Raw genomic sequence first — 13,183 nt, forward strand, 5'->3', positions numbered from 1 at the left:
CAGTATCCCATAAACAGTAATGGATTGAGTGAACAACAGTATTTTATTTTTGGGAGGGATTATTTCCCCAGAAAGCGATTCGCCAATCGACTAACAACCGGGTTACTACTTACTACTAGGTAAATAGAGGCGTGTGGAGTAAGGAAACTTGCCTAAGGTTTTGCCCTGCCCAGGAATCGAACCTGGGTCTTCTCACTTACGAGGTAAACCCGCTAACCACTGTGCTACTGGGCTCCTACTTTTCACCATCCACCAGACCCTACCTCCCTCAGAATCTTTCACAGTTAGGGCTTGGGCCTTAAAGGATTGAGGACTTGTCTACACTTTCAGATCACCTCTGGGTTAATGCCGCCTTGCCAGGCGGGTTGCCTCTGAGCCAGCTCAGGACCTGGGACACATAGCTTTACTGACCTCCATAATCTGAAAGATTATCTTCAGTGCTGGTTTGATTGTTTTGAGATTTAAAATGAAATGCTGGGTTTGATTAAACTAATGCTTGCTTTGTCCTTTTGCAGCTACAATATCAATTGTCGAAAATGACGGAGGAGGCACCGGGCTACCAGCTTACAGAACATAAACCACTGCTGGTAAGGAAGTCTTTCTCAAAACATTTATTGATTTTTAAACTAGTCACTTTGTATTAAAGTGAAATATCTTTGTATGAAAGGTAAATGGTGAAATTTGAAATGATAATAATAAATAATAATCCTTGCATTTGACATAGCGCCTTATCACGTCTTCGAGATGTCTCAAAGGCCTTCACAGGATATACTGTAAAGTGGATTTACTGTATATTTTGTGAGCCAAACACATTTTGTAAGTAGGAACCCAGTTGTTAGTCAATTGAAGGATCGCAGTCTGGGGGTAATAAACCCTCAGAAAAAAGTCACTCAATCTACTTACTCACAAAATAGGATAATGCTGTGAACGTTTCACCCACACAGTCAATTCACTTTACAGTATATTCTTTGAAGCGATTTGAGACGTCTCAATGACCCTACAGCGCAATATCAGATACAAGGATTTTTTATTGTCTGAGCAATGTTATGGAAAGTTGGGAACAGAGTGACAAGAAAGACCAGGAAAGAGGATGGGTGTGTTTTTTTAATTCACCATTTTGTGTCTTACAAATGTTATGATTTATTTTAAACAGGGAAATGTCCTGAACTTTGAAGAGAATGACAGTGTGGTAAGTGTTTTCCTGTTTTCTTTTTCTTGTTTCTCCTTATCTTTCGCTGAGCAGGTCAGAATGTCTGAAAGCTCACCTACTAATGGAGAGGCAGATTGGGTAGGGGACATGGAGTAGACGTCTTCAATAATTAACAATATAATTTCAATAAAAAATATTAATAATTATTTAAAATCATCAGAGCTGTTGCTTCAGCTAACTCAACACATTTGAGCCTCCGCATTCTGTTCCCTGTGTTACACAGCAAATATTTTCACTATTATTTCTAAACTATTTAGGAAGTCCCTTCCTCTTTCACTGCGGACTCTGCTTTGAGTAATTGGCTGCCGTGTTTCGCCTACAAAATATACAGTCAATTCACTTTACAGTATATTCTGTGAAGCACTTTGAGATGTCTTAACAATGCGATAAGGCGCTATATCAAATGCAAGGATTATTTTCATCAAGTGTAAGAATCTGACAGGAACAGTTTTTAATCATCAGTTTTCTAACTTGACGATGTCAGCTCTACATTTTCAACCTACCTGTGGAAAATATTGGTATGAAGACTATTTATAGAGCCTGCCATCACTTAGGATGCATGCTGTCTGCTGATGTTTGAGGAGGAGAGTGAGAAAACCCACACTACAAATTGTAAATATTTGCAGTGGTAAAACTCAGTAAACTTGCATCTGGTCATTCACTTCATAGCTGTTTGTGGGACGTTACTATATGCAAAATTGGCTGCTGTGTTCACCCACACACAAACCCCCCTATACTTTACAGTTATATGTGGGTGGAGTCTTGTATCTTAGTGCTTAGAGCACTCCCTCCCAAGCGAGAGGACCTGGGTTCGATTCCGGGCAGGGTGAAACGGGCAAGTTTCCTTACTCCACACGCCTGTTTACCCAGCAGTAAATAGGAACTCGGTTGTTAGTCATTTGGCAAATCGCGTGTCCGGGGGTAGTAACCCCTTCAAAAAAATATAATAATAATGTGGTCACTTAATCCACGGCTATTTGTGGGTCGCTGCTATGCGTAATTGGCTGCTGTGTTTCGCCTACAAAAATACAGTCAATTCACTTTACAGTATATTTTGTGAAGCGCTTTGAGACGTCTAAATGAAGTGATAAGGCGCTGTATCAATGCAAGAGTTATTATAGTTATTAAGTAACACCGGAATAATTTTATTCCACTTGCACTGATTCTGGGTGGGTAAACTGCACATTATACTGTCGCACCCTGAAGTTCTTAATCTTCCAAAACACAGAGCTGAGAGTAGTTGCAAAGTAGGCATTTTTGAGAGGATCAGATCACTATTAGAAATGGCCTTTGTTTTAATTCACCACAGTTCATCATTTGAATTCCTTGAGGAGATAACTTCAGATACAGACATACACATGAGGGCGAAAGGAATAGAACAGCCTTGGAGGGAGTTAAGCAGTGGCTAGAGACTCGTGGAGTATAAACGCTAGCATGGACTTTCGGTTGAATAGTTACCAAATTGATCTTCTTAAGTGTCTCGGGTCATAAAGAGATCAGTAACGTAGCTGGAGCTATGTACTGTTTGGGTATTCTTTTACCTACTGTAAATAAATATGCCAGCCTAAGTATCTCACAGGGTGGTCATTCGAGGGGTTCCGTAGCATAGTGATTAGCACAAGAGGACCAGGGTTCGATTCCTGGAGTGGGATTCAATATATCCGACTTAGCATTTACAAACATTATCTTAGAGACGCATTCCAAAACCACATGTTACCAGGCATGAGTGAGTGGTTAGCTTTTCTTAGTGGCGTGAGTTAATTAATGTCTTATAATCTGAGAGCAAATGAATGTGTCTAGGTCCTTAGGTTTAACCAGAAAAAAGCACCCTCACACAATTGGGCTGTGTTATAACTTTGAAGTACATGAAGCAGAACGCCTGGTTAAGATTAAACCTGAATGTTCAATCTCAGAGTTTCCAATACAAGCATTGAACTACAGTCTGAATCCAGAGTTTCATTGGAGGTTTAATTTGATCCATGGAGAAAGTGACTGAAGGGTGACATTATTGGTGGTTAGAACCATCTCTGTGTTTTCTATATTTAAAAAAAATTGGAGGCTGTACTTTCTGACCTCCACCCTAAAATTTCACAAGATCAGAAGATTAGTTTGGATGAAGAAAGCTGTTTTGCCCATCTGATCTCATCCTTCCAGACTACCCACCCTTACCATCCTTCCATCACAGTATCAAGTTATTTTGTTTTTATAACAAATCCAGTGTCCTTGTCTCATCCACGCTTACTGGCAACTTAATCCAGTGGTTTTAAGTTGCCAGTAATAATAATAATTCTTGCAATTGATATAACACCTCATAACATTGTTGAAATATCTCAAAGCACTTCACAGAATATACTGTAAAGTGAATTGACTGTATATTTTGTGGGCAAAATGCAGCAGCCAATTGCGCACAGGACTGTCCACAAACAGTCATGGATTGAATGACCACATTATTCCTTTTATTAATTTTGAGGGATTATTACGTCTGGTAAAGCAATCCACCAATCGACTTAACAACCGGGTTCCTATTTGCTGTAAGGAAACTTACCTAATGTTTCCACCCGCTCGAGAATCGAACCCAGGAATGGATTGATTCCCTTCCCCCTTCACTTCATCAAAGTCTTTCTGAGCACAAAATGACTGAATACAAGGCTCCACAGTCTGTTCTAAAAAGTTGGAAGCAAAGGGTCACATGCTGAGTACATGCTGTTTGGTTCTGTTTTCATGGTATAAATCTAACAGTGTTGTGACAGGCTATGGCAGCAGAGGGCTCTTGGCAGAGGAGCGCTCAGAGGAATGGTGCCACATTGCTATAAATATGCAGTTTTATTTCACATTTTAAACCTTGGAAAACAGGGCAGTGCAGGAAGTGCTGCTGATATGTATTCTGACATAAGGTAGCAAAAATGCTCAAAAGTGCTTCCTGCCAAATACATTTCCAGTAGTTGTCTGAGGGAAATTATATTGTACCGAGAGGAGCCTGCTGTGGAGGAGGCGGTGAGAGAATAGAGCGGAAACAAACTCTTCCTTCCACTTGTTATAACAAGAATTTGCATTTATACAGCGCCGCTCACGCAGGGCAGTGTCCCAGAGCGCCTGACACTGGCGGAGCACGACACCAAGCCAGGGGGAGATGAGTGTAAGCATGGTCGAAAAGGAAGGTCTTCAGGCAGGACCTGAAGATGGAGAAGGAGGGGGCAAGGCAAATGCATAGAGCGAGAGTGTTCCAGAGTTTCAGAGGTTATTGGCTGAAAGTGAGGCCACTGATGGTGGAGTGGAGGGCATGAGGGACAAACAGGAGGCTGGAGCCGGTCGAGTGGAGATAGCGAGTAGTGACTTGTGGAGTAAGCAGGTCGAAGAGGTAGGGAGATGTCAGGGCATGAGGAATTTGAAGATGAGTGAGAGGATCTTGAAATCGATCCGTTCGGTGTTAGGGAGCCAGTGGAGCCTGACGAGGACTGGTGAGATGGGGGTACGGAGTTTAGTGCAGGTGAGTAAGCGGGCGGCGGAGTTCTGGATTTTGTGGATAGTGGTGCTGGGAGACTGGTGAGAAGGGCATTGGAGTAGTTGAGGCATATTAGTTGTATTTATAATAAATAAGAATCGCTACACTAAATTATAGGCCTTGATAGTGCCTTTAAATTATTGTGGAGTCCTGCAGCTTAATGGTTAAACGCTTGCCTCGCAAGCAAAAGGACCTGGGTTTGATTCCCAGGCAGGGCGAAATGTTGGACAAGTTTCCTTACTCCACATGCCTCTGTTCACCTAGCAGTAAGTAGGCACCCGGTTGTTAGTCGATTGGCTACAATAACCCCTTAAAAAAAATAATAATTTGGTCACTCAATTCACGACTGTTTGTGGCACATTGCTGTGTGCATTTCACCCACAAAATACACAGTCAATTTACTTTACGGTATATTCTGTGAAGCACTTTGAGACGTCTTGAAGTCGTGATAAGGTGCTGTATCAAATGTAAATATTGTTGTTATAGGCACTTAGTTATTGGTAAATGTCCACTAGGCGGCAGTATCCAACTGAATAGAGCCCAGAAACCATCATCATCAGGACTGAACCACTGGTTACCACACCATCCAAAATGCAATACATTAAACCATCTTTAATCCAACCAAACAGCTCTTGCACTACTATTGTCAATAACCTATATTTTATTGAAAGTTTAGAAATGGGGAATGAAAATCCTGGAAGTGCATTATTGATGTCCAATATTTCTTCCTCTGTCTTCTCTTCCCCATTACGCTCGCCCCTCCTGCTCAATAGAGTGGTTAGAGCACTCACCTCTCAAGTGAGAGGACCTGGGTTTGATTCCTGGGCAGGACGAAACTTTGGGCACGTTTCTTTACTCCACACGCCTCATCATCTAGCAGTAAGTAGTAACCAGATTGATAGTCATTTGGCGGATCGCTTTCCAGGGGTAATAATCACTTCAAAAAAAAAATAATAATTTGGTCACTCAATCCACGATTGTTTGTGGGGACACTGCTGTGCGCAATTGGCTACTGCATTTCGCCCACAAAGTATACAGTCAATTACCTTTTCAATATATTCTGTGAAGCACTTCGAAGGCGCTATATCAAATGCAAGTATTATTACAAGAATTATAAATTGCAAGAATAGTAAAAAGAATTTTTCAAATGCAGATTGTTGTATGTACCTGAATGTGTCTGAAGCTCTGCTTGGATGCTGTTCTCTAGTTTGGCTGAACTGCAACCTGCACCTCAGCCAAGCTCCAGAGCTGCTAATTATAAATCCTACCACGATTCAACTGGGGTGTCCAACACTAAGCACAAATCTGAGGATACATCAACCTGAGCTTCTCTCCACATTTAATGGCTGGAGAGTTGTATAGAGGAATGGAAAGCAAAAGGGTCCAGGATTCTGGAATCATAAAATAAAGGTTAAAATTCAGTAAGCCATAAAAATCTCAAAAGGTAAAGATTGTTTGCATAGGAGGAAAGATGTTACTTTCAAGGGTGAAACCTTGGGCAAGTTTCCTTATTCCACACAGAGCCTAATAATAATCCTCCAAAACCAAAAACAATAATAAATTGGTCATTTTCAATCTACGACTGTTTGTGGGACATTGTTGTGCGCAATTGGCTGCCGCGTTCGCCCACAAATATACAGTCAATTCACTTTACAGTGTGTTCTGTGAAGCGCTTTGGGACGTCCTCCCGACGTGAAAAGCGCTATATCAAATGCAGGGATTATTATTATTATTACTGTATTAAATTATTCAATTGTATACAATTATGTTGTAATAATGATCCAGGACTTGGAGTGATTCCATTCCCTTCATTTGGTCAGTTAGGCTAAGCATTGGCTGTCCAGCAACGATAGCACAGCTGGTCAGTAGGTTTATTTGCAAAAGAAGGAGGGGGGAAACAGTACCACATCATGAAGTGGAAGTCGCTCGGAACACTCAGGATCTATAGAAAGAGGAAAGTGAGTTTCAGGTCGATGATCTTTTGTCAGAGAAAGATCATCGACCTAAAGCAAGCACTTGCTATGCATCTATTAGTTGTAAAGTTTCAAAAATTGAACAAGCTTTAAAGAACAAAACATCTCCTGGATTAGTAGTTTTTGCCCTCTGGTTTAGATGGCAAGATATTTCAGTCTGTTGCAAACTGCCTTGTTGTCCTTCACTTCAATCCTGTATAAATTGGTTTCCATTGCTGGCCTACTTTAAAGTCTGCATCTAGAAATCTGGAGCCACCTTTTGCAAAGCAGTCAGTCTTGAGGGAAGGCTTTTAGGGGCAGCTTTGAGACGAGACGACATGTGCTGATCTCCATATTGGATTAGTGTTGTTGGGATTGTTTTCTCTGGGATAGCAGTGGTGATCAGTGAGATAAACTGTCTAACTGACAAAACAGATATGACGCTGGTGTGTATGCCACCATCTGCTCATCTTGCTTTCCATGCAGCACGGCACGTATAGACTTATCCAGTAAAGGGATTAAGAGTTCCAAGCTTTATTTTGAGGGACGAAAGGAAGGGAAGCAGACGGTTTTTAATTGGTATGGACAATCCAAGTGACTTAAGTACTGCGTGATTACTGGATAGGGTCTGCGGAAAGTTAAGCTATGTGACCCCATGTTTTTATGGTCATCAAAATAGAAATCTCTCCCAAGTACTCCATTTCTGGTATGTTTCTTTTGGTCTCTGGGTGGGACTCAATGATGATTCACGGGATCCTCAGTTTCAGAGTAATTGATGGATTTGATTTCCAAATTCTTATGGTGAGACAGTTTCCTTTTCAATCAATCGGTAGTTCGCTTTTCCAGGGGTAATAATCTCTTCCAAAATAAATTAATACTAATAATAATTTGGTCACTGAACGCGTTTGTGGGGCGCTGCTGTACACAATTGGCTGTCGCGTTTTGCCCATAAAATATACAGTCAATTCACTTTACAGTGAAGCTCTCTGAGATGTCTCAACGACATGATAAAGCACTGTATCAAATGCAAGGATTATCATTATTAACCCCATTCTTACCTGGCTCCAGGTAAGAACTCTAATTAAATTTAATGAAATTTAATTCTAAGCTCCTCATCCTGATTTTCAAATTCCTTCATGATTTTGCCCTTCCCTATCTTTTCGATCCTATCCAACCCTTACCAACCAATCTTCTGCCCATGGTCAGTTACCCTTTTTAAAAATATGTAATGTTGAACTCCTTCTCATTTCCTTCCTGCTGAAGGATCCCCATCGTTTTCGTGAAGCGTTTTGAGATTTAATTTCCGAGACGTTACATAAGTGTAATTTCACTAAATGTTCCCACTTCCTTCAATCTGTTCAAATTGCTATTTGCAGTCTTTCTGCGAATGAGACTAATCACAGAATTCTGTGGCAGAACAAGCAGTTAAACCACCTGTTATGGGTTAGTTAGAATTCCATTTTCCACTGGTCTGTGAATACGGGGGTAATTTCAACAACAACAACTTGGATTTACATAGCGCCCTCCACGCCGGATGGCGTCTCAGAGCGCTTCACAGTAACGGATCCCAGGACTGAGCCGGGGGGAGGGGGAGGAAGGTGACCAAAGGTGCAGTTGAAAAGAAATTTCACGAACTTTACACTCGGGTCTTCAAATCCCTTCATGCCCTGGTACCTCCCTGCCTCTCCGACCTGCTTACTCTCCAACCCACTGCCTCCACTCAACCGACTCTGATCCTCATGCTAGTCCATCGTGCCCTCTCAACCACTTCCCCGAAACTCTGGAACACTCTTCCTCTATCCCTGCCCTTTGACCCCTGTTACCTCATCTTCAGGTCGCGCCTGAAGACTTTCCTCTTCGACCGTGCCTACGGTCAAGCCCCCTTCCCCCTGCCCAGTCCAGCTCAGCATCGTTCTCCACCGTTGTCAAGCACCCTGGGACCCTACCCTGAGTGAGAAGCGCTATCTTCAGTGTATCTCACTCACTGACCACTCCAGCCCCACACTTGCTGTGTTCTATCCCTGGCATCTCCTTTTCATTATATACGTGTCCCCCTCAGTGACACCGTCTGCTGGCATGCATTCCATTTCCATCTGTTCATGGAGGCACACAGCTCTACCTTTCTGGCTCTACCCATGACTCCAGGACCACTTCTGTTCTGACAGACTCTGTTGGATATCACTTTGTTCAACTCAAAACTGACGAACCTGAGCCAATCTTGCTCGGCTCTTGGCAAGAGCCCCTCACCACACTGACCCTCCTAGTTGCTTACTCCGATTCAGAGAGGGCAAGGCGGAGGGATTGAGTAAGTTGAATACGAGAGTTCCAGTGTTTCGGGGCATAGTGGACGATGGTGGAACGGAGGGGACGAGGGACAAACGAGGCCGGAGCGGAGATAGCGGGTCGGGGAGTGGCGGGTGAGCAAATTGGATAGGTAGAGAGGTGCAAAGGCATGAAGGGTTTTGAAAACGAGTGAGAGGAGAGAGGAGGTAATTTGGAGCCTGTGTAGCCTAAAAGGTATAAATTATTGTCCATGCTCCCTCTGGCAAAGTACACTTTCGCAAATGTGTTTTCAATGGTCAGAATATGTCTGAACATATGATACCGAACACTTTCAGTGTGTTCTCTGGGGAGGAGAATTACCATGAATCTGTACTTGCACACAATTAAATTGATTTGGTTTTAATTTGATGCTGTTTGCAGAACACACAGAATACTTCCGAGTGTGTACACTGATCTCAAACTAAGCAGCCATCTGTGACGTATGTATCCTTAATTTTTTTCATGCCGGTTTTTTAATGAGGATTGTACGTATTTGGATCACAGAAACATCCTCTTTTCACCACCTTTTCTATATACCATCACTGGCATATACTTATATAATAATAATAATAATCCTTGCATTTGATACAGTGCCTTATCATGCCTTCGAGATGTCTCAAAGCACTTCATAAGATATACTATGTGTGTTTTGTGGGCGAAACACGGCAGCCAATTGCGCACAACAGTGTCCCACAAATAGTTGTGGATTGAATGACCAAATTATCTTTTATTATTTAATTTTTTGGAGTGATTATTACCACTGGAAAGCGATCCACCAATCAACTTAACTGGGTTCCTACCTACTGCTTGGTAAACAGAGTCATGTGGAGTAAGGAAACTTGCCTAAGATTTTGTCCTGCAAGGATATATTTCAAAAATAGCTCCTATACCAGCCATATCTATTCTCTGTTTTTCTTTGGGTTATTGTTCTTGTACATATCTTTTCTGCGCTGTGGATATCCGGCCGTGCACTGAAACATCTATGGAATGGATGTCTGTGGTTGTAACTTGCTCTATGTGCCAGATGTTTGTTTTTGATGTTCTTTTGACAATTGCTTAATAATCAGCTATTCAGTTCAGTCAAGAAGAATATTGGTAGTTCTGTTTGTTTAGCTAAATTTAAACTGCTTTGTGCAATTGACTGCCGCGTTTTGCCCACAAAGTCAATTCACTTTACAGTATAGTCTGTGAATCACTTTGAAACGTCTCAACGATGTGATAAGGCGTTAAATCAAATGCAACGATTATTATTATAATTATTAGAGAAAAGGCTTTGCACTTCCTCTCCCTTGTACAGGAAGCGAGTTAAACAAGTGCAGGTATGAGCAGTCTTGCTGCAGATGTTGCTGTTGATGTGACCCAGTTTCTTGATGTTGTGCAGCATAAGCTGTGGAGAATCAACATTCTTCAGATCACCAAACCAGCTGACTTGTCTGATCCAATTTACGGATTGTATGATCCTAAAATAGTTTTTTTCGGACAGTGTGTGAGGAATGCCAAGGATTCAGCAGCTTAAAGCAGAGTGTAGCCCAACTGCAGTATAAAACTCAGTTTGGAGTGTGAGCTCTTAACCACTTGCAGCTTCGGCCTTGTTTGGAATTTGTCTGTCTATCTGCTGTAGCCATGGTTCTGGATATGGAGGAGCCCGAGACTGCTTGCTCCATCGATTACCCTCTTACAGTGAGTATTCCTGAGGCAGTCCTTAGGAGAACTGGGCTGACTTTGCAAGAAAGACTGTGTTTTTAAACTTTTATAAAAGTTAACCTCTTTTTTAAACTTTAAAATGTTTTTAATGTTTTTATTTTAAAATAAAACCTTTTAAATAAATCCAGGTGGTGGCACTCAACGGGTTTCTTTGTACAAAAGAATAGTTTTCTAGTAAGTTGGAAATCGGATCTCACTAGAAAACTATTCATTTGTACAAAATGCAGCGGAGTCTGTTAAAGTCTGTTAAAGGTAGTGCATTGCAGTGAGGCTCAAGAACTGATCTGAATCAGTTTTGTTTTTGCCAGTTCAGGCCAGTCTCTGGAATCATTCAGGGATAGATGCCAGAGAAGCTGTCTGTAAGTTTCTGGTTACAAATTCAGCTTGTAGTGCCAATTCTGTGTTGAATTTGGCAATTTCTCCCCCCACACATACATATACCTTATATGATGTAATTTGTTGGCTGGGGGATTAATAATAATCCTTGATTTTGATATAGCTCCATATCACATCTTCGAGACGTCTCAAAAAAATGCTTCACAGGATACACTGTAAAATGGATTGACTGTATTTTTGTGGGCAAAATGCAGTAGCCAATTGCGCACAGCAGTGCTCCACAAACGGTCATGGATTGAGTGACCTAATTATCATTATTTTATTTTTTGGGAAGATTATTACACCCAGAAAATCTGGGTCTGAGTTTGATTCCCAGGCAGGTCTGAGACGTTAGGCGCTCTGAGACGCCATCCTGCGTGGGTGGCGCTATATAAGTGCAAGTTGTTGCTGTTGGATCCTCTCGCTTGCGAGGCAAGTGCTCTAACCGCTACCCTACAGGGATGCAAAGTGATTCACTGGACGACTGCACTGAATCCATCTCAGAGATGGGGAGAGAGAGAAAGAAGGGGACAAGAGACAGTGGTGCAAGGGGTTTAGATTTGGCTGTTTCTGGTGGCTAAATGTAAATTCATGACTGAGAAGCAAAGTGAACTCCGAACATTAAGGAGCATTGGGCCCCAGCCTCCCCGCTAACCTCCTTCAATGCTGAGTAAACTTACCAGTTTACTCAGTTGATCTTTGTACTCTTCACACGTTTACAATCTCTCCCAATCAATGTGTTTTTCCCATTTGCCAACAGTGAACAGTGGCTAATTTTGTGATCTCTATGGTCTGGATTCAGTTGTATTTAAAGACATCACAAAATTGGTTAATTGAAAGCTTTTCTCGTATTACGTGTTTGTTTCCTGAGGTAAGCCAGTCTTTAGAGGTAAATTGTAACTTAAAATGGGCGATTTTCCCATCACCGAATTTGGCGGAACCCTGTTCAACAGGAGGCCTGGTGTAGTATTTGGAAGGGTAACGGCAAAGTGATGGGTCCCAATGACTTTACGTGCATGTGCAAACGTATGACATCTGTCACGAAACTAACATGATAACTGACTGAAGCACATGTGAAACTGGAGTCCTGTAGCGTAGTGGTTAGAGCACTCGTCTTGCAACCGATTCCCGGGCGAATCGTTGGGCAAGTTTCCTTACACCACACGCCTCTGTTCACCTAGCAGTCAGTAGGAACCCAATTGTTAGTCGATGGGCAGATCGCTTTTCTGAGAAAAATAATCCCTTAAAAATTAATGCTGATTTGGTCACTGAATCCACAGTTGTTTGTGGGACGCTGCTCTGTGCATTTGGCTGCCGCATTTCTCCCTCAAAGTATATAGTCGATTCACTTCACAGAATATTCTGTGAAGCACTTTGAGACATCTCACAGATGTGATAAGGCGCTACATCAAATGCATGTATTATTATAACCTTGTTACACATTTACAATTTAACTGGTCTATAACTGCTGAAGCAGAAAAACAGAGCTGGAGCAAAATCACCTGGTTATTTAGGCACAGCTCCCAGCCTCTGCCTACATTGCTAATCACTCTTGCTTGTTCATGCACGACGGACCAATTTTAAGGAGGTGAGAAGGTAACATAAAAATGGCAAAGGTACAAACATGTAAATAGCAAAGGTACAAATGTAAAAATAGGAAAGGTGCAAATGTGTAAATAGCAAAGGTACAAATGTAAGAATAGAAAGGATACAAATACAGCAGTGTTTCCAATTTGGAGATCTATATCTGAAGTTTTAGTCTTTTCATTGTGGAGTCCTTCAGCGTATTGATTAGAGCATTCTGTTCCTGGGCAGGGAGAAGCCTTAAGCAAGTTTCTTACTCCACACCCCTCTGGTTGCTTAGCAGTAAGTGGGAACCTGGTTGTAAGTCAATTGGTGGATTACTTTCCGAGGGTAATAATCCCTTTTTTTAAAAAAAAAATTTGGTCCCTCAATCCACGACTGTATGTGGGGCACTGCTGTGCACAATTGGTTGCCACGTTTTGCCCACAAAATATATAGTCAATTCACTTTACAGTATATTCTGTGAAGCACTTTGAGACACTCACTGACGTGATAAGGTGCAACACCAAATGCATGGATTATTATATATTATAT

The 13,183-nt window shown here is 41.8% G+C and overlaps 1 protein-coding gene across 3 annotated transcripts in view; it reads left to right on the top strand.

Moving 5' to 3' along the window:
* The window catches only part of LOC103190398 (protein NDRG1), a 71,961-nt gene that overhangs the window by 34,779 nt on the left and 23,999 nt on the right, over window positions 1-13,183 (top strand). For all 3 annotated transcript variants that reach the window (XM_042346931.1, XM_042346930.1, XM_007911160.2), the window contains 2 exons: window positions 516-587; window positions 1,154-1,189. In XM_042346931.1, the coding sequence (XP_042202865.1) occupies window positions 537-587; window positions 1,154-1,189 (87 nt within the window). In that variant the 5' untranslated portion in view covers window positions 516-536. The remainder of the gene's footprint in view (window positions 1-515; window positions 588-1,153; window positions 1,190-13,183) is intronic.

This window comes from Callorhinchus milii, unplaced genomic scaffold, assembly GCF_018977255.1.
Source record: "Callorhinchus milii isolate IMCB2004 unplaced genomic scaffold, IMCB_Cmil_1.0 Scaffold2, whole genome shotgun sequence".
Taxonomy (NCBI): domain Eukaryota; kingdom Metazoa; phylum Chordata; class Chondrichthyes; order Chimaeriformes; family Callorhinchidae; genus Callorhinchus; species Callorhinchus milii.